Consider the following 22,381-nt stretch of genomic DNA (forward strand, 5'->3'; position numbering starts at 1 on the left):
AAAACTTATTTTGAAACAAATCGTGGCCCTGCTTTGAGTCATATTTTTGATTTCACAAAGTTAGTCCAAAGGGCAAAGAGGTAGTGCTTAAACGGGTTCATTCTTATTGGGACTCTTGGATTCCAACTCTAAGAGTTGTGACAGATTTCATAGTAAGGTGTTGAAAATACGGTAAGTGTAGAATATCACCAGACTTCTCCTTTTACCTTCCTACCAGACGAGTAAAGAGTGCAGAGTGTGTAGTGTTCACATTGTGTACAGCACCGTAGCTAATTACTCATGTCTTGTTCTTGATGTGGCTTGAAAAACCAACTGGCCTCTGCGCCGCCTCACGCCTACGCAACAAGCATGAACAGAGCCGTTAGAGGATGTTACACAATGTGTGAGTGTTTATGAAATGAACGATTAACTCGTCCTCATCACAAAATACGTTTGTATTGTAAGGTTTTCCTTTCCATGTATCTCTATTTAGTCTTTATATTGTTTAAGGTATTATGATTTCTTATTCCGTGTTCTTCTGAGTCGTGACTGCATCATGAATCATTTCATTTTCTTCTTCTTTTTCTCTGCATCACAGCTACATTTTCCAACCTTGATAAACAGCCAACATGCTCAGTAATCTCAACCGTTATGAACCCAACTTCCTCATTTGGGAAACACTGGAGTTACAAAAGCAAGACCTGAAGTTACAGACCGGAAGCTGCTCAGTCATGAGCTTTGAATTCTGTATTTGTGTGTTTTGTGCGACTTGTTTTTTCCGCTCTGAGTCGTGTCTGCAGGCCCAGCAGTCCTCGCACACAACCCCAACAGCCTTCACCAATAAGATAAGACAGCATGTATCTATCCTGAAAGGCAAAACCCAGGGTATCCAACTCTTTGTGTTCAGCTTGTTAAGGGGGACATGTTGGTAAAATGCATGCTGGGATACTTGTCTACTCCAAGTCAGCTCTCAAAGCATCCTCATTAAAATCTATGGAGGAAGAACATTTCTTTCTTCTTTAAACACGTTGCCTCCTCTCAACCTAATGCAGTCCTCCTCTGGACCAATCACATCCCAACACACATGGAGACTTGAGTCATGCCAAAATGGACTTAAATCAGACTCTTTTAACTCGTCGTCAAACAACAAGACAACGGCAGCGTCTCAGTCGACTTTAACACCACAGTGACTTGAGCCTTGTGACTTGAAAGACTTGAGACTTTGCCAGAAACCCGAAGCAGGAGACAGAGCCGACATTCAGGACAGTGTTCAGGCTGTCAGCTGTCTGCAGGGCCAACAGTACTTGTTTTGATGTGCTTTTGCATGATTGTAGCTGCACCGCAGGATTTCTTTTTCAATGCCTAGAGAACAGAAACCTCACAGAGAGAGAGCGAGGTGAGGGTGAGGTTGTTTTGGGATGGGCTAACACTGATCAACTTCACCCTTTGTGTGAGGGGATGTTTTATTTAATGCAAAATAGATTCAATCTGGCATGTTTTGAAAAGGTTTAATTCATTAAAACTTGCTTTGGTTTTCCCCCAAATTGTACTGTATCATGTATTTTCCAAAATATGCAACATAGTATATTCATACCACAGTCGAGCATTTTATCAGGTTAGTCCAATGCACAATATCTGTTCATTTGCAGCTAACTCTTTATCTGTGATCATAGTTGGGGTATTAAACCCAAGACGAATATTATAAATCACCCAACATATGTACTATGTGTTTAATCATGGGGTATAAATTCCTTTTAATGTCAAACCAAACTGACGGAAATAAGACCATGGACGTGACAGCTCGATTCCTTATGTTAAAGGGGGATAAACAAAATAATTGACCAAAATAAACAAGCCCAGATGAGACCCCCGTGATCTTACTTGGTACAGTCCTTGAAGAGCTCTTTACAGGCCTCCTGCTGCAGCCTCTCGCCACACTGAGCCATCATGGCCTCCTCCACCTCAGGCACACGGTCCTCCGACTGCACCGCAAAAAGAAACGCATTAGGTCCATGTAAACACGGTGACTCAACTCTGGCAGTAAAGTCACAGAGGAAAGCCGGATAAACTGGGTTTGAGACGGTGCAGATAGATTATTATCCTTGTCACACTGAAAGACTTCAGCGTGTTTCGACTTGTATGCACAGCGAGACAAACAGATGCAGGTGAGAAAACTGAAGCACACAGAGAGACAGAATTATCAGGAAAAACAAGCGGAAACTTGCAGACATGAAGAAGCAATTTTACCACTCTTATTCAACAAGACTCAAAATTACTGTTCATTGTCACCCTTCGCTTAAGGTGTTAAAATGGGCAAAATAATTTCCTGGACAAGTGTACCGTTGGTACGTGGTAAATGTGCAACAGGGGCAGTAATGTTTAAGGAACAAAACCACTTGGTGAGGGTTAGAAAAAACTTCAAATAAGTACGCTTGTAATATAACATAACGTATACAACGTCATGTGAATAAGTGGCGTAGCGTCACATGACATAACGTCGTCAGTAAAAATAGAAAAAGTCATCTTTGGGTTTCACACGGGACACCAACGACGCCGATAGGAGCTGCCCAAGCGTGGGTATCTGACGGCCTGGGAGTGAGACAGTTAGTGTCTGCCCGGGTAATCAATCTTAAAGATTGTTGAGTCTTTACCAAATCACATCAGTAATGCTCACAGTATACCCAGTTGGTAGTGAAGGGCTACCTGGAGGGAAACATAGAGAGTGACAGAGGACCATGAAAGCGGCTGCTACCTTTGGGTTGAAGTATTTGTCGACGAGTTCCTGACCGCACTCCTTCCTCTTCTCATCCGGAGTCACCTCGTACTCCGCCTGCAGGGAAACACATCAAGACTAAATGAGAGCGAGAACCAGAGGTGACCGACAGTCGCTACAGGAGCTCTGTCGCAATCGTCCCTCAGTTACCCAGATGTGGCAGATGTGGCAACGTCAGCTTCACTATATGAATATACATTTTTGTCCTGTATTTATTTGTACAAGTGTATGCAAACAAAAAGAAAACAAGGAAGCGTGTTCATAACAGATAATGCGTTACATCAGTAAAAGTTCTTCTGTGCAAAACAATCGAAACAAACTCAGACTAGTCATTCAGACTATTTGACATTTTGTACAGTGATCATAATCTGATCACCCTCATCAGACATAAAAGTCAATAAACAATAATATTGAAAGATTGTTCAGCTGCTCTACCAACTCTCTGTGTTTCCACTGAAGACCTCTGAAGGCCTTGATTACTGCCAAACCCAATTCAATACTTAATTGAAGGGATTTGGGAGGCCTGTTCCACACCCTGCAGTACATGAGCCGATCGTATCCTCTCCGCCTCACATCAACCATCCCTCTGAATCACTTGCAGTAAACTGAGCCTGACTGGAAAACTCCAAAGTGCTTCCTCCCCCATCTCACAGCGAGAGCCTGTAAAGTAATGCTAAGTGACAGCAGAGACGTTTCAAATCTCATTTTCCCTTTTCCATCTCGTTCTCTCGCAGAGTTCTCTGAGAAGAGACGGGAAGCGGTCGTGGGGGTACAAGAGAACATAATTGCTTCGTGCGCGAGTTGTATCCGCTGGACGACTGAAAGCTGTAAAGCAGTTTGGCTGAGCTGGTCAGTCAGACTGGAGCCTCGCTCTCTAGCGATGGCATCGTCAGTCTGAGTATAAGACAATGTTTCGTTTTCTGGATATTATGTTTGAAAAAGAAGAGGAGGTATTGTATTTGACAACAGCTGATTATTTTAGAATGAGAGAGCACCAATATAACATCGGAACCTACAGAGAGTGTTGCATTATGGGTTGTTTGTAGCATTAATGTTGCTAGGTTGACAAGTTTTTTTTTCATTGTGTTTATCATGCCTGTACTTGTACCAGGTACTATCCACAACTTTTTTTGGTATCAGCTTGGTCGAGGTTCTAAGCGAGCTGAGCCGATACTAAAAGTTGGAGCGGAATCGTCACTTGCTCGACTCAGGAAATCCTGTACAAACCCACCGTTTCTAAATACCCGATCGACCATCAAAAGTTCCTACACATTTTCCATTTGCAAAATTCCATACTATTTAGATTGTATTTGAATCTTGATGCAGAGAATGCTGTGAACTGACTTCAGTGCTTTCACAAAGTTTGCATCTAGCTTTCTTTTCCCATTTGGAATGCTTAGCCAAACAGTCTTTATATTTCGGATTGTAAAGCCAGAACTTGGAAAAAAAAAAACTTGCATTTACCCATTGCGGTCGTTCAGACCCCCCTCCACTGTCACCTTGCACTTGGGGTAATTTTTGTATTCATTTTACCCAGATTATTTTAAAAAATGGCAGCCCGCAAACCACAGCGTGTGGTCAATTGACAAAGTGCAAATGTTCCTCTGTTGGGTTGTTGATGAAAGGAACCAGCGAGAGAACACACTGTGTTTGAGAAATGTACCTGGTACCAAAAGCAAGTCAAGTCAAGCTCATGTAACATATTGTCTTTCCACAAAGGAATTTCCCTAAAACTTAGAATATCAACACCTTGACTGCAGAAACTGTGTTTCATGTTTTATTCTTACATGAACAAAGGCTTGAAGAATGAGGACTACCCTCTTCTTCGACCAACAATATCTCCGGACCTTTTTAAGTGTTTTCCATTTCTAACACGTCTTTTTCCAAAAATATCTGTTGAGAAACGGAGGGTAACTTGACAAATATTACGATCATGGTCTCCAGAGGATAAAGCCTAATGTTATGTTGGCAAATAAATGCCATGGAGTGGAATTATAAAGTAACATTGCATGGAAATACTCAAGTAGCGTACAGATAGTTCAAAATTGTACCGTACTTGAGTAAATGTACATAATACTGTTGTTACATTCCTCCACTAGTGAGTGCCCATAAGAGTGAAGGAGGAAACCACGGTTTATCATTTGTCAACTGCACACTCAAACAAGGCAAAACAGCATCAATGGGACCACACACACACACACACATAGTACACAGTACACACACACACATACACACAGTACACACACACACACACATACATACGCACACACTCCGGTTGAAATAAAACAAGAGTGCAACTGAAACATTCCTTTAGTGAGCAGAGCGAGCAGCGAGCCGTTCACCGTGACAGATAAGGTCAACAGAAAATGTGTGTGTGTGTGTCACGTTTACAACATGGAAGGTAGACGAGAGGGTCGACACTGTGACGCAGTTTCCTCTCCAGAAGTCAAAAGTTCACATTTTTCATAAAACAGATATTAAACTCAACTTCCTCCTCCTCCTCCCCCTCCTCCTCACTCTTAACGTCAAGTGTTGGAGGCACTTCCTGCAGCAAAGGTCCCACATGAGAACTAACTCACCATGTTACACTTGTTTAAAGGGACAGTTCACTCAAATCACAGAACAAAAACAATATCTCCATCTACATTACCATGCAGATAATATTGTTTTTTTTATTGGGCAGATTTACAGATATCTGTCTTTAAAGCTACTACAAGGAACATATATTTTGTGTTGATTTTGGAAGACCCTGTGGACAAAAGCGGTAGCATTTCTGAGTATCAGAGGGTCAGAAAGCCTGCCCCGTGCAGTCCTGCTTCTGGTTCTCTGGTGCCTCCCTTCCCTCCTGTGTGGGCCCAGCAATACGGATTGGACTTCCAGCAGCGCAGTGACGGTGTTCGCTCCCAGCGGGGACCGGCAGAGCAGCTGGGCAAAGCTCTGCTCATGGCTGGAGAAGGAGACGCTCTTGCCGGCCACTGAGCTCTCCACCTCCCGCCGGAGCTCCAGCTGCAGGTGAAAGGTCAGCAGTGAAGCCGGATCTGGGTTTGTCCGCGGCAGGATGGGCGCTGCCGGAGGCCCCGCTGGAGTCTGAGCTGTAGGAGTGTCTCGTCTATATGATTTTGTCTGATTTCGCCGTAATCCGACCCGGTGACACCGATGACAAGCATTAAGAATCATTTTTTAAGAAATAGCCGATGTTCTTGCTGATGGTCTTGTTTACTTATGCAGGTCATACAGAGGCATTCATTAATATACATTGAGACCGTTTCATAACCAGTTTAAAGTTCCTTGTAGTAACTTTAAGATTTCAATTCTTTAGACATTAATTGAAATTATTTGAAAATTACATTTAAAAACCTTTAGTAGCAGAAAAAGTGTCCTTGTTACTCTGGTTTTTATTAGAAGATAACGATGAAAACACACACATACCTCCCTCTCTTCATTAACAAGAATCGAGCAGCCTTTCGAGGAAGAAAGACACACAAGTCCTTGAGACCCCACCACCCTCCCTCATTCCCACACACACACACACACACACACACAATTCCATCCTTTTGTCTTCCCACACTAGTAGTCATGGAAAAGGGCATTTGAGACAAAACTTTCAATCTCTTCAACACAAGCGCACAGACTTCCAGGAACAAGACGAACATCTAAAAAGCTCATCACACACACACACACACACACACACTTCTTACCACAGCATCCAGGAACTTGACGCAGCGCCTCAGTTCGGGTCGAGTCTCACAGAACTGTCTGAACAGTAACCGTCCGATCGGCTGCCGCTCACAGAGGCTGCTGTAGTCCTTTTCTATAGAGACAAGGAGACACAATGTTGTTTAATGAGATGAAACAATAAAGTTATGATTCAATCAAAAAGTCTCAAACTAATTTCGTCAATCTAAGACATGAATGTGTGCGTCTTTCCATCAACTACGACTTAAGAATCTCGTTAAATTTTCTTAATCTTTTCCTTGCCCTGTTTCCTGTGTGATGTAACATCCACTTCAACACGAACATTTAACCGCCCAATTAGTAGGTTGAACAAATGCTCATGCAACCAGGGATATGAACAGCCATCATTTTAGTACTACACCTATAATTCATAGAGTTGTAAACAATGTAATGTGTCAGTGATTTGACTGACGGAGTGGAGTGTAACACAATACAACAATGAATGACGCTGACACATTTAATGGTCAAATATCGGCACACACAGCATGCGGGTGTTAACGCAAACTCCATGATAATATTTGCATAGATCAGCAGTCTCATTCACAGGAAAGTTTTTATTACAGGAGCAGTGGAAAACTTGACAATTATTGAGAAAAATTGCAGTAAAGACGGAAACAAAAAATAATAACATTTTTGATCACAGTACACCACATAAAAAAAGGGTGACATTAACTACATTTTTATATGTTTTCAAACATATTAAAAACAGAGGAAATAAACAATTAGTGTCCACATAATCATCTTATAACGGTTGTCATGATTAGGCAACACGCTTTAGCTGGACAGCAGTTAGAAGCAGCGACTGTCAGAACAAGCAATGGAAATGTTTAAAGCTTAAAAGTTTAGTCAATTCACTCACAGAAAATTGTTTATAAATATTTTGATAATTAATTTTTTTCAGCAAAAACTGCAAAACTTAGGAACTTGTATTTGACAGAGTTCACTGTTTGCTTACAATTTGTAGACAATAAATTGATTAATCTAAAAAAAGATTAAATAGATTAATTATTTCAAGTAGATGAATGAAAAATAATCCTTAGTTGCAGCCGTAAAATATTTGTCACAGTACATAGGACAGCCTACTTGATGGATGATAATGATGATAATGACAACTATTATATATCGCCAACTTTACATGCTAAGGGAGGTTTTAGATACATATTTTGGGCTGTTTGTGTTCATCTTCCCAGCTGAGCTTCAGGACAAAAAAAACAACACCCAGAACATTTTAATTTGCATCTATGACTCATGTGGATGCAAAGCGACTCATGATGCTTCATGATCAAACAAATGTGACTCAGGCAAGACAGAAATGTTGCATTTTGCATGCATGGTGTGTAATAATATTCAAGAGAGGCGGAGATAGAAGAAGAGAATAGAAAACCAAAAGAAGTGAGAAGAGAAGAGACGAAGAGAAGTTTCTGACAAACAAGGAAGTTGAAGGTTTCCTGAATGTCTTTCTGGAGACTCCCTCCCTCTCATCTCTTTCTTCTGGTTTCAGAAAGCTGTCACAAAGATTGTCAGGACTGAATCATTACTGAGCTCGTCTCTTTGTATCTCTTATCATTGTCTTTTTTTCCATTTCTCACTCTCACACTTTCTAATCCTCACATTTTACTTTCCTTTTCTTAACAATCACTCAGTGTTTCATCTCCTCTAATTAGCTTTTCACAACATTAGTTTTTTTGTGAACTTCCTGCCTCCGTGTGTCACACAGTCTGTGAGACACATGTCGGACGGAGTTCATTCAAATCAAAGCTACTTTGCATCGCACCTTTCAGGAAAGAAGCAGCTCTGTTGTGAAGGTTTCCCCCCGAAGAACAAAGCGTCTGCTGCTGATCAAGTGAGCATGCACTGCTTCAACCAAACTTCATTTAATATACAGGGTGTTTTAGCATCAGCAGGAACAGCCATTGCTCCGCTTGACCAAAGACTCCCAGTAGTTAAACAAGAATCAAAGCGTAAAGGTCTCTTTTTACAGTGACGTTCACTGACAACGGAATAAAACTTAATTTCAGCACACGCTGACGTAACAACACAGAGTTATAGTGCAGTTTTTGCTGTTGCATGACTGAGTGATATTTGAATACATGTTGGAAACGAGACGTGCAGAGGCGGACACGGAGAATGAAGACTCCACAGATAGACACCTGTCTGAAGAGTAGACGTATCTGCATTTAAACAGTTTAATCAAATTAAGTTTGTTCATCTTGCTTGCTATTGTCCTCAAAAGATTTCTCTCTTTTTTTAGACTATTTTGTAAGTTGGCTATGTAACTTTGTTTAAATGCTAATAACATTACAAGTCCTAATAAAGTTATGAGGTAAACTTATTTGTCATTTTACAACACAAGGTAGCACAGTGTTCATGTAAGTTGTAGCCCCTTCACGCGCCACACAAACAACATATCTACAAATATTTAAATTAGAATAAGATAAAATGAAATAACATAAAACAATATATACAACTACTTCTATACATATGTACCTAGAGAGACTGATGTATAGTGGGAATGAGGAGAGTGCAAAATGATTCTGGTCCTTTCTCACAGCCTGAATGATGCCGAACACATGTGGCAGCAGTCTGGAAGCTCAGACCTCATAAACCGTAACCTAGGGGTCCCAGGGTCAGGGGCCACATCCGGCCTGTGAGACAACTTCATAAAGCCCCTCACATGTTTACATGTTTGCGATCATTTTATGTTCTCGCAATGCTGCAAAATGTGAGTAAAAAAAATAGCTTTTTTATGTCAGATTCAACAATGTGCATGATGAGCCAGCACAAACATTTTAGCTATACTCATTATGCAGAAATTGCCCTTTTCTAACATTTATTTACTAGCACAAAACACAGAGTACAGATGAGGTTATGGGAATCTTATTAGCTTTGCACATGTTTGGGCATAACCTAAACAATTGTACAACTGAAGGATTTATGTCATACATCCTCTGGGGAGCATGAATGTCTAATTCAAATTCCATCTTAAACCATCCAAGTATAAATACCTCAAAATCATTATTAAGTACAGTCCACATCAGCTTTTAGGCACCAGGATATGAAAAATAAATATGGCCAGGTTTAAAATGAAAGAAGAAGAATTTCTTTCTTCTTTTGTTGCTAGATAAGTTCCTGCAGAGTAAAAGTGCACTTACTTAATGGGACCCGGAAAACCCCAACAAACACCTACTGTACATAGATTCATGCTTGTGGCTCCTACTTGTGATCTCCGGCCGCCTGGCTGTCACCACACACTGCACCTCAAGGCATTATATGTTTTATCACAGGTTGCCATAAGCTGGGCCTCAATGCTTCTTCTTCTTCATAAATTGATGTGGCCAACAATGTGGCCTGTGTGTTTACTCTGCACCGCCTGGATGCCATGTATGGATGTATACTAGCGGGCAGTGTGCAGTGACAGTGCCTCCATACAAAACCACACCGTCAATGGACGCTAACGGTGATATTTCACATCACACCGACATCACATGTCTCTATAGTTGACCTCGAAGGGAGATCAAACCCCTTGATTGCTTTTCATCAGAACACACACACACACACACACACACACACACACACACACACACACACACACACACACAGGGCTGAAAGATATAGAAATATTGAATAGTGATTTCTCTGACCTGTTTTGGTATTTATGTGATTATTTCTCAAAATGTAATTTTATTGGGAAACCAACACAAACCAGAAGTACACTAAAGCATGTGGACGAGGTGTTAACAACAAGAGAGTTGTTGTGTACCGTTGTCCACAAGGTTATCATCAGTACTGTTCTCAGCGCTCCGGGACACAGAAGGGAATTTTTGCTATAGTGTTGTCTCTCGAAAAAGACATCCTGACACTCACTTATATCACATGTATTGCGGTGCACCATCTCAGCCACCTTAACCAGCAGCAGTATTTGCTGAACATGATCCCTCACTGGCTTCCTAAAACAGTTTACATTTCTCATGCTTTCTGTCCTCTGTCTCGCTCTGAAGCTTCTTTTTCACTTCCTGGCCGTGGTGATATTAATCACAGTTTGTACAATAGAATAGGAGTAGAACGGACATTGTTTTCTGTGGTCTTTTGACTCGTGCATGTAACACCTCCTCAACTTCCCTGAGTTATGTTTTCCTTGTTTTCACAAGTCACGTCATTTTTGGGTTTCCTGTTTTATTTTGTCATTCCCCTCTCCCTCTCGTTTCAGATAACTTCACTTCCTGCCCTTGTGTGTGTTTCCTGCTAGTGTGCTTTAACTTTCCCCACCCTGATCAGCTTCACCTGTTCCCAATCATCCTAACGTCTATTCCTAACCACTTGTCCTTGACCTCTATGAAAAAATGGGGCCAAGGAAAGATGTGAAGGAGAATTCGTGAGGAGTTAGGAAAAGACAACCGTGGTGCTTAGAGAATCCGACTACACTTTCACTAAGCTATGTCATTATGATGGGATGGCGGATGTCACTGACGTAGGTCTGCCATGGAGAAACTACGACAAAGAGACTACAAAAAGCAGAACTAAAACATGACTCCATGAAATTTGTTATCCAGTTGCATGCAGGCTTTATAAACAGCTTCTTCTGTGAGAGGCTGCTTCACTCGTGGTGTGAAGGGGAGAAACCGGAGGTCCTTCCTTCCTGCTGCCGTCACACTTAACAATCAACACTGCTTCAGTAGAAAATGATAATTCACTCGTGCAATATCAATATTTCGTTTGTGCAATAATGTAAATTCAACGGTTAGGATCACCGTTTCCCCAAGTAAAATATTCTTGGCAGTTTTGCTTAAAAAATGGCTTAAACAATTGATTGATTATCAAAATAGTTGCAGATTAATTAACTAATTGTTTCAGCTCAATTTAATGTAGCATAACTTGCTTCTTACAGCCCATCCCCTCCTAAATGTATCATTATCACAATATAACATAAATACTATTCATTCATCATGAAAACTAAGCTACATGTCGAACATGAACTGTTCCCGGCTTTCCTCCATGTTGGAGCTCCATTTACACGTGCAGAAACAGTCCACCAAAAATAAAGTGTAAAGTTGTGCACACGGCATGAGGGTGGGACAATTCCTTTTGTGCTGCTCAACCCCAAAAACATGTTTACAGTATTTAATGACTTAAAACTAAATGCTTGATAACATATATAAAACATATTTCATTTTACAGTGCAGAGTAGGCGTAGATGGTATAAACAGTGGTCTGTGTATATCATCCCCTGCCCCCTCAAAGTCCTTGATTTTACAATCTTATTTTCAAAATTCAAGAAAATACAATGATTTAAATCACAAAAAACTTTTTTCCTGTCTTTCTCGTCTGGTCCCTGCACTTTCACTCCCATCCTCTTGTTGCCTGTATATCTGAGTTCTTCTGTCTGTTCTGGTATCAATAACTCTGTTAAAATGAAAGTACGCATACTGCTGGTTGAATGAGCAAAAACACCCGTCTGCTTCCTCTCTCTGCGCAGGCCACAGTTTCCTCTGTAGTACCACTTGAGCAACATTATGTTGTTTTTTTTCTTCTGCAGGCTGCACGCATTCAGAGTTCTCATATGCTTGACTTTTATGAACCGTATCAGTGATCTGCTTACTATGAACGTTTTGGAAGAATGTAAGCTTGAAATTTAGTTTTTATCTGATCGGCTCAGTGTACTCTCATGATTCTGAGGATTCTGACAATATCTTCAGGGCAAAATAGAAATTAAAGGAAAAAGCGAAAAGACAAAAAAAAACAGAAGTTACAACAGTGGACAGGAAGCCTCACGATTACAAAAGACAACACTCATCCGTCTTGATCAGTTGATGACAAAAGAAGCCCAATAAATCCTACAACTGAAAGCAACAGGAGCACCAACTGGCTATAAAATGTACTAATACATTGACGGATATATTTAAAAGGTGCAATGTGTAAGATACATTCAACTAACTAACATTAATGTGAAGGGTTTACTTAGCGTCCAGTCTGCCCTCGGGACAAGAAGTACAGCTTACGGGGGTCCGTGTATGTTTTGATCGTTCGTTCATTGGATTAAATCCAAAGTGGCAGAAATGAGAAAACTACTCTTACTGAGGACTGTAAGATTAGATTGTATGAACCCAGCAGTAGCTGCCCACTAACTGCTTGGAGCATGTGGCCAGATCTTACACATTGCATCTTTAAAACTTATATATATATTAACTAAAATTTTTGGTTTGGGGATTCCTGAGTTGTGCCATTTAACCGCAATGTCCCCAGTTTGTTTCCGGTCATGGGACCTTTGTTGGCATGTCATATTCCTAAAAATGACCCACAAAAGAGATTATCATAATAAAAAAAACTTAGTTAGATCCTGAAGGGGCTGCACATGTTTTTTACTACCTGTAAGCAGGTTTTCTGCTTCATTCTGCTTTTACGTGAATGTTCAATTTGGTCATTAAGATTTTCTTCTTTTCAACTACGGAAGTTTTGACAGGTGGTGATGTTGCTTTCCGAGCTGCTGTAAGGAAGGCCTTCCTTATTTTCCACATGTAATCTGTTTAAAGGGATAGCTTGACATCTTGGTAAATACGTTTATTTGTTTTCTTGAGTTAAATGAGAGGGTCGATACCACTTTAATGTCTGCACGCTGCTTATGAAGCTAGAGCCAGTCGAGTGTGTCAGAGTCTACCATCCATTTCCCCTTTTTTATAAGTAACCTGAGGTTTGCTGCTGAGAGAATGGATATCTAGCATGTGGATGAATGGATGTCTATTTTTGTAAAGTATAATTAGGCCCCCGCTGCTACAGAGAGGAAATGAAAAATCAACATCGATCACATAAACTCAGTGCGACGTAATACATTGATAAATACTGAAATATTACAGAATGATCAGATCGTGTTTCAGAATATCTGTGTATCCAATGTGTAATCTAATCTGATTTAAGTACACTGTGTGTTGTGGACTTGATTTGTTTTCTGAAGTGTTTTGAGCCTCAGGGCCACTGAGCCACAGCTGAAATCATGATCTTTAGTGCTGATTTGCTCTTATAATTACAGATGCATGCTGCGTATGCAGAGACACCAGTACAAGCGCAGCATTGTCTGCTAAACTGGGTGAAATAATGACAACCGATGCATAACACGAGCTATGACAAAGGGCTTTACATAGAGCCTTTAAGGTAAATTATAGGAGTAGTAACTTATACATTTATATCCCAGCCAGGAGGCTTTGACGCGATTTCCCCCGATACAAAGAAGAAGAAGGGAAAGTCTATCTTCGCTAGCTCAGATTTCATTCGTAAATTAGATACTGCTCTCTTCTTTTTTATGTAGCGAATAGTGATGACACACAGTCACTATCTAGGATTGAAAAAACATGTGTCAAAAATGTACAGAAAATCTGAATTTATACAAACAGAAAACAGTGGCACCAAAAGTTTCAATATTTTAGCGCTCTGGCCAACATGCCGTTTCCAAAGGGACTGTCACAGGATTTCAGAGGGTCTCTTCACCTTGACAATATATAGGTCTGGATGTTTCTGCTTGGCCTGTTTAGACAGAGCAACAACCAAGTAGCCCTGGATACAACAGGTTTGATCTGTTTCAAACACGTCAGACTCACTCGATACACAAGAGACCACAGAGACTTTCATGTCAAACAAGATAAGAGCACTACCTCATGACAATGTGAACAGACGTTATCTTACCTGTGGTTTGTCGCAGCTCTTCGCACAAACTTATGTGGGGAAACTGCAGCAGCTGCTTCCATTTCTTGCTTTTTCCTTTTCTGTTCCCGCCGCCTCCTGTAAAACAAACAGGTTTGGTTTAAAACTCAAATCCACGAAGGATGCACTGTGAAAAGATGTGTAAAATGTCCCCGTGTTGGCTTCTGCATCAATATATACGCCACTTGTTTTATTTCCTAGCATCACACCATGGATGTATAAAGAGAACTGGATACAGCGTTGAAGTTGGGGTCCTGTTCATTCTTATGAAAGTTGCTCAGTGGCACCTGAGGCCCAAAAAGCTTAACTAGCGGGTGTAAAATTACCTGGATCTTCTGCATTCCTAATGGGCCCCATAGAGCGAGCGCGCTGGTGTTCCCTTTAACCCGCCTCCCAGCTGCTCGGCTCTCGTCTCGCACACGAGGGATATTTAAGTGTTTGTACTGGGAGATTAATTCACCTTTAAAAAACAAATATCCGCAGAATTACCGATGTGTCTTTCCTAATTTAGGTCTATGTGTTACGGCCCAAAAAGTCTTCTTGGGCCCAAAGACATCCAGTGAGAAACCCGGAAATCGTCCTTCCACTGTTTGGCCACTATGAAAATTGGCTTCAAAGCCCGGCACTGTTCCTTGGGGTCTTCATCCACACTTGTCAGCTCTTCATAAAAGAAGCCATTTTGCTGCAATAACCTCCCTGGATAATCACAAACCACTTGTCCAGTGTGTGCAAGGCTACGTGACCCGGGGCGCTTTCTTGCATTTTAGTGTTAGTTCCTTTATTAAGTGCATCTTGCCATCTGGTTGGTAAAGTACTATACGTACGATTGCATTATGGGGACTGCAACCCGTTCACACAGTCACATTGTGAGGACTTATATCCAATCTGGGGATAATCAGGTCCCCACAGTGTTAATCATTCGCTTTGGGGTAACGACTTGATATGAGGTTTACGGTGACGTCTTTGGAAATTCAAAGAAAGGGTCAACAAAATGTCCTCACACAAGTATGCTAGAACATGTCTGCGTGTTTGGATGGGCGCAGCTACGCACAGCTTCTTTAGAAACTGCAGCAGAGTAAACACAAAAGAGCGAACATCACTCATGCAATCAGAACAAAGCAGAAAGAGAAAAATAGAGGAAGTTCCTGTCCTCTCTGCGTTGTTGCTCTCCGGCTGCTTTCAAAAGCCGGTGCTGCCTGTGACACGCTCCACGGAGATGTTCTCAATGTTCTGGATTAAAATCTCAGGATCCTGCTAACTGATTTTCTTCTCATTGAAGCATTATGTGCCGCAAAACAGAAAAAATAAAAGAATAAATCAACATTTTTGACAACCCAGTAATCACTGGCGTTGAGCAAAAATGCAAAACATTCTCTGGTTTGAGTTTCTCTAATTTGAGGATTGGATGCTTTTTCTCTTTTTTGACTTCATTGTGAACTGAACATCTTTTGGTTTGTCTGACAAAACAAGACATTTGAAAACACTGCCTTTAACTTGTGTGACATCTTTCACCATATTCTGGCATTTTATAGACTAAGCAATAGATCCATTAATGAAAATCATAATTGACAGAGTAATTGATAATGACAATAGTTGCATTCATCCTGCTACATGTCACTGTCTGTCTAGCGTGCGTTATTCGGTTTTAGTAGAAGCAAGGGACACAAAAAGGTCAGATATTTTTAATTCATTTTTTATTAAAAAATGAAGACAAAAGTGGGGTTATAAAAAGCCCTCGCTCTCCGTCAACCTCTTGCTGGGGGTCCTTCAGACCTCGTCCAAGGGCGACATCAGTTTTTAACAATTAAAGTTTAGCTATGCGATGACATTTTTGGGCTCAAACACATAGTCATGGTATATCCTGACAACAGAGGGACGCTGTGAATACAGCAGCAGCCTCCCTGTTTGTTCCGACGAAGAGAAACTCAAAACCACGCTTCAGGATTTGCTATTCAAATACTGCGAGGCAGCGGCTACTAAAATAATGAAGTGTCATAGCTCCAATGCAAACGAGATTGTTGTGTTTGTACACCGGGGAAACAGATGATAACATCAGCCACCGAATTGGCACCGAGCTGATTGATAATGATGTCCGTTGTGTGCATTAGTGGAAAATGTAAATCAAGACAAACAGCCAGTGAGACAGGAAGGCACCGAAACACAGATTCTCCACAAAATGATGAACATACATAATTAGACTGGAATGGGCACGATTAGCTTTGAGTCATAGAGGAGGAAATCAAATGTTTTGGACTTTTGATTAAAAATTGACTTATACGATTCATTTTTTTTGCAGTTTTGCAGGACGTAGCAGTCCGCGCTTTGGCCTTCAACCTGTGCTCTGAGTGCACGTTCATGAGTTACGAAATCAAAAGCACATTTTGATAGATTTTTGATTCACAAGGGAAGTGGTGACACCAAAGTGTTGACAACTTTCTCTATGGATTTGGCGACTTTCAAGAACAGTTTTTAAAAAAAAAAAGATGGAAACATATCTAGAAAGTTGTTGGGCAGACCTTAAAGGGACAGTTCCCCCCCAACATCAATAAAACATATTTTCCTCTTACCTCTAGTGCTCTTTATCAATCTAGATTGTTTTGGTGTGAGTTGTCTAGTTTTGGAGATATCGGCCATAGAGATGTCCGCCTTCTCTCAACTCTAATGGGACTATATACAGTAGAACTTGACTTTTGGTTTAATCTATTTACATCTGGCGACTTCTGAGGCAGGCTTTAATCACTTAGCATTGAAGATAGCTTTAAATATGGTCCCGCTGGATAAGTGGTGTAAAGCCTGCACCATGTAAATGTCCCATCTGCTGTTTGAACCCAGTCTTTGAGATCCATCACATGTCCCCCTTCTCCGTCCTCAGTAAGGAGAAAATTAAATGTTCTATGAATAGTATTTGTCTTTCCTGAAGCATAAGAAGACACATCGGTCACGATCAGGCTTTGCCCTGTGTGTTCTGTGTCTTTGTTTCTTTCTGTAGCTCCTCACTCACCTAATCAGTTCATTCAGTGCACCTGCCAGTCACACTCAGCTCATTACTCTCACCTGCTCACTCTGCCTCCTTCACTATTTAAACCCCTGCTGCACACACACCCACTGCCAGATCATTGTTTGTTTTCCGATCATTGTTTGTTCTACCTGCCAGTTTTGCTCGTCCTGTTCCCGGTTTTCCAGTCTGCCTGTTCTGCCTTTTCCTGCCGGATTTTCCCCCTCGTCTTTTGTCTTGTCCCTGGATTCCCTGTTTGTTTTTGGTTATCATTAAAACCTTTTTTCACTACACCTGACTGTCTGCGTTTGAGTCCTCACCATGCCCCGTGACAACATCAGCTGATTGTCGATCGTTAAAGAGTGAAACAAAGGCAGCAACTTATGATGTTAACTACGTATGGATCCATTGACGTTCTTAACAATTAACTGTTAGGTCATGAACAATTACAATTTAAAATGTCAAGACTAGAGAAGATGACAATGGTGATGTCTTCCAATGAAACCAACAGAGAAGTCCAAGAATACAATTCAGCTTTCCAGTATGAAAATTATAGAGTGACAGAAGTTTGCTACAGTTAAAGCAAGGTATCAAACATCAGTTGTTTTTGGTACCGAGTGTCGGGTCACATTTATAATCTTGTTTACTTGGTCAGATTCCTGATTGAAATGATAGTTTTGTCACTTTAGTTTGTATTTCGGCCAGTTCGTCGTACAGCTGCGTGTCTTCCTCTAACAAATGAAAGGATTCATTCATAGCAGAGTCTCATTCAATGTGATACACTCACTGAGTCGGATGTTGTATCAGCAGTAGTATCAAACAAACCTCAAACGATACCCAGCCCTATAAATAAGGTGCAGGATTTCTTGCTTTATTATTTTTTTTGTCTTTAATCAGCAAGTTTACGCCACTGCTTGTCCTGAGGTCTTGTAAACTTTCCACCCAAAAAATAAATGAACTTACAGAACAGTTTAGGAGACAGTCATACACCCGATTAGAAACAAGAATCACTGTAATCTGCATCGATCACAACAAAGTCAGCAGTTATACATTTGCTCCGACAAACAGAATTAGTCAAGAAGAAAAGATCGACGTTCATTTGACAGCTGCCTCGTTGTGTCCCACATGATGGAAACAAAACAGGAAAAATGCCTCGTTGTGTCCCACATGATGGAAACAAAACAGGAAAAAGACATACGGCAAGAGAAAATTACAAGCTAATAGATTTACCGGTTGGTATTTATAGGTCTATACTGAGCAGTATTGTACTTTTTTTTTCTGCCTGCCATGACGTTAAATGTATCTGACTTACTGTGTGAACTTAACGCTGGTGTTTTTCTACAAAACATTCAAGGGTGTCTGTTTGGTTTCAGAGGTGGGGGTCATATGATGTGCCTGATTTCAGAGGTTCCCAAATGAAGAAAGAAAATAAGTAGAAATGTGTTGTAAATGGTGGTGTACATAATACACTAATAGCACTTCAAATGACGTGTAGTAAGTCTGAAATAAAGACTCCTGTACAGAATAGAAAGATGGATTCTACAAATGGCACCTGTTGCCTCTTCAGTCGCTGTGCTTTCCTTCACATTAGTGAGCAACACTGGTGTCACACTGAGTGCTGTTCTGTTTCCTCTCTTCCTGCCATGAATGGGAAGTTGCCTAATGTTGCACGCTTTAAAGGAAAACTCCACCCTAAAACTTTAACAACATCCAAAAAACGCCTTTGTTCCAATTGTATAGGCCCATTTTTTCTTTTTGCAGACTTCCTTTTCTTCTTTCCACAAATAACTGTGAGAGGTATATGTAGCTACGTTTTTGGGAGTCAGGCCCTTAGATCCAAAACGTAAGTGTTTCTTTTTTAACGATTTGCACCTTAAAATGATCAATTTCAGAGAGAGAAATCCGTCAAAGAAGAGACAGAGAGGTCTTTGTCTTGTGATGAAGTATATTCAGAAGATGGCACATTTCCAAGCATCACTGAAATTAGCTTTGTTTGGAAAATGTCCAGCAGTAATGTGAAGTACAAGCAAATTGTAGTTGAAGGAGTGCTCCAGCGATTTAGTATTGCATTTCCATTCGGTTGTCGGACTCGCAGGAGACAAATTAAAAAAGAACGGTCAAAACAGGAGTTGAGATATTATGTTGAATATAAACACCAGCAAACAGACAAGAACTTTAGAGTAAAACACAGACTAAAACTTCTACTAGAATCAGATCAGGATCAAGTCTTTCCGAAAACCGTAATACATATATAACTATACAGGGGTGCTCCAATTTAATGAATTCTCCATCAAGTCAATTTCAAGGTTCAAAAAACAGGATCATTTGAGCACTGAATGTATTTGTCCTGACACTGAATGACAATTGATTGATGCAATTTGTTCTTTTATGTAAATGTTTCTATGTTTTTATGTTGTACCTAACTTTTTGCTGTGTTGTCTGTTATTTGTGTTTTTGTGTGAAACCTTTACGCTGCCATCTTGGCCAGGACCCCCTTGTAAATGAGTCTCAAAATCTCAATGGGCTGATCCTGGATAAATAAAGGTTACATTTACTGGAGTGTTTCCATTTTCCACTTTACTTTGCAGATTTAGATTGTATTACAAAATGTAAATCAACTAATAAAGATGCTACATTATCACAGGTTAGGCTGCCCAGCAGTCCATCACTTAATTAAAGTTAGCCTCTCTTTTACCAACAATAAAGTGATGAACACATTAATGTATCACTTACTAATTATAACCCAGCAATAAATTATATCCTATAAATGGGCTACGCTGCATAATGAAAACTTTGACTTATGTTACTTTAAGGAAAGTTGGATGCTAATACTTTTGTACTCTCTAAGACTTTGAATGCAGGACTTTTACTTGTAACAGAGTAGTTTTACGCTGTAGTATTGCTACATTTACTGAAGTAAAATGATTCTTCTACCACTGGATCCTATTTCAATAATGCAATGTAACAATGTCTTCCATTACACCTCTTAAACGCCCACTTCTTTCAAACCAAACACCAGCAGACTTTCAAATTTAAACATCTTAAAGACAAGCCAAACTTGATGACATACAGTAATCTGTTATTTTTGTAACTTTTGAAAGCTGTAAAGTTTGTGAGGTGCTTAAAAATACAGTACACTGCATAAGTATAAAAATACAGTATAGTACTTAAATTGAATGGAATCACCTCATCGTCTGAAGACTTCTGGTGGGTGTGTTTACACATCTGGCTGCATAACTCTGCATTGCCCTGGCATGTTGTTTAACTTCCGTGCAAGTTATATATCTTTGCATAATACCAGTGTGTCTTTTTATACCTTTATTAAACAAGGCCTAGTCAGTCTGCAAATTTGCCTATAAGGCAAAACAAATATGATCATATAAAACTTTTTGTTCCCCGGTGATAAAATAACGTCTCGGCTCCTGAGAAGAAAGAGGTGGTGCTTTGCTCGGGGGCACTTCAGCTGGGCAGATGGGTGCCAACACAGGCACCCATCCTCTACAGGCACAAAAGATAAACTGAAATTGAGCAGATAAGCTCGCAGTGACGGATCACGACACTCAATCTTCTCATGTCCCTCTGCAGACGGCGTGAGGATTATGTTGGCAACAAGTCGCCACAACCTTTGGAATAACATGAACAAGGAACTCTGATGATGGGTCCATTGTTCGCAAGAAGATGTCTGTTTGAAGTGTATACTGTCTCAAGATGGTTATCATGAACAGGAGCCGTACAACAAACTGTATCAGGGTTTGAATGATGTAATATTTGTTATTGTACATGTGCATTTCAGACATGTAACTGACCCACAAACCTGCAGTGACTTACAACCTACAGGTTTCCAAACAAAAATGCCTTAATCCAGACTGCCCATCAAATAAATGTCATTTCAACCAGAGAGCTAAAACACTAAAAATCATCAAATGCAATAATGTGCCCAAAGTACAAACCCCTGCGCAGCACATCTGCTTGCGCCTCAACATCCTGTTTCGCAAACGACAGGACGATGCTGCAACATCAGCAAGGGAAACCCGATGTGTCGCTGCAGTCTCGTTTTCACAGTTTCGACCCCTCCCGGACCTCAATGAGAGCCACGCCAAACTCTATTCAAGAAACAGGCGATTTAACAAGGCGTTTTACAAGTCCCCAGGAGCCACTCTGAAATGAGACACTGTTTATTACTGTATGCCGAATTAAAATCAATATTAAACTACCTGTTGCTGTCTACTTTAACCAAGCGGAGAAGGTGGTTGGCGTATTACAACAGTGCTATTGGCAGTTTATGACGCGCGACGTCACCCATAAAGGAAGAGATGGTATCGCAATGAAGTAATTTAACTAAACCATTTCCATCCCGAAATGGATATTGTTTGCTGAAGAGTTAGCCACAGTCTTCACATAGGACAAAGCTCGTATTCTACGTTCACGGATGCGCCAGAAAACTTTAAATTGCTGCATTTAATATGGAGTTCGGTGCGTCGTTGTATCCACTCGAGAGAACTGCGCGTAATATCCTGTTCGTGTTGAACTGCATCATCAAAATACAGGATCGCCGGCTTAGAGGAAGTGCAATAACAGTTTATAAAACCCATGTCTGGACCGGTAAGGTGTCAAACTCCCATCTCCATCCTTACCTTCCCGTGCTTTCAGTAGCACCGTGTTGGCCACGATATTCTCCAGCTCCATGTTGATGCTCGCTTAGGGTCCGGACCTTTTGAATCCGCCCACGTTGATGCTGTCTTCTGGGGTTACAGCAGCAGCAGCAGCGGCAGCAGACGGAGCTCCTGTTCCCCCATCTCCCCACCCTCCCACTCCGGCTTCAATCTCAGTTTATTCTCCTTTAAACACACCGTCCACCACCTCCTCCCAAGGAGGTACAAATCAAACCCTCCGGTAGTGCTTTGGCACAGCTCTGTACGGTAAGAACCCTCCTCACCTCTTTCTCCTCCTCCCTCCTCACCTCTTTCTCCTCCTCCCTCCTCACCTCTTTCTCCTCCTCCCTCCGTGTCCACGCCCCGAAGCTGTTGTCAGAGAAGAGGAAGAAAAACAGACTTCTCCCTCTGTTATAAAATTGCTGTTTAATAATAAAAAATAAAATAAAAAGATAACAGACAGACCTCTCACTCTGATTCATTGTGTTTTGCTAAAGGATTTCTGTCATCTTAATCAGAATCCGCTTTATTGGCCATGTATGCATACAAGGAATTTGA

At 40.8% G+C, this 22,381-nt stretch overlaps 1 protein-coding gene across 1 annotated transcript in view; it reads right to left on the reverse strand.

The window, feature by feature from the left end:
• grk6 (G protein-coupled receptor kinase 6) overlaps positions 1-22,131 on the reverse strand; it is a 37,104-nt gene extending 14,973 nt beyond the window's left edge. Inside the window, exons 1-5 of the mRNA XM_031868949.1 lie at positions 21,806-22,131; positions 14,159-14,254; positions 6,451-6,563; positions 2,732-2,809; positions 1,861-1,961 (exon numbers count right to left, since the gene is read on the reverse strand). Coding sequence (XP_031724809.1) covers positions 1,861-1,961; positions 2,732-2,809; positions 6,451-6,563; positions 14,159-14,254; positions 21,806-21,857 — 440 coding nt within the window. The 5' untranslated portion in view covers positions 21,858-22,131. The remainder of the gene's footprint in view (positions 1-1,860; positions 1,962-2,731; positions 2,810-6,450; positions 6,564-14,158; positions 14,255-21,805) is intronic.
• Between the last annotated feature and the right edge of the window lie 250 nt (positions 22,132-22,381).

This window comes from Anarrhichthys ocellatus, unplaced genomic scaffold (genome assembly GCF_004355925.1).
Source record: "Anarrhichthys ocellatus isolate YVR2014 unplaced genomic scaffold, GSC_Weel_1.0 scaffold45, whole genome shotgun sequence".
In the NCBI taxonomy this organism is placed as follows: Eukaryota; Metazoa; Chordata; class Actinopteri; order Perciformes; family Anarhichadidae; genus Anarrhichthys; species Anarrhichthys ocellatus.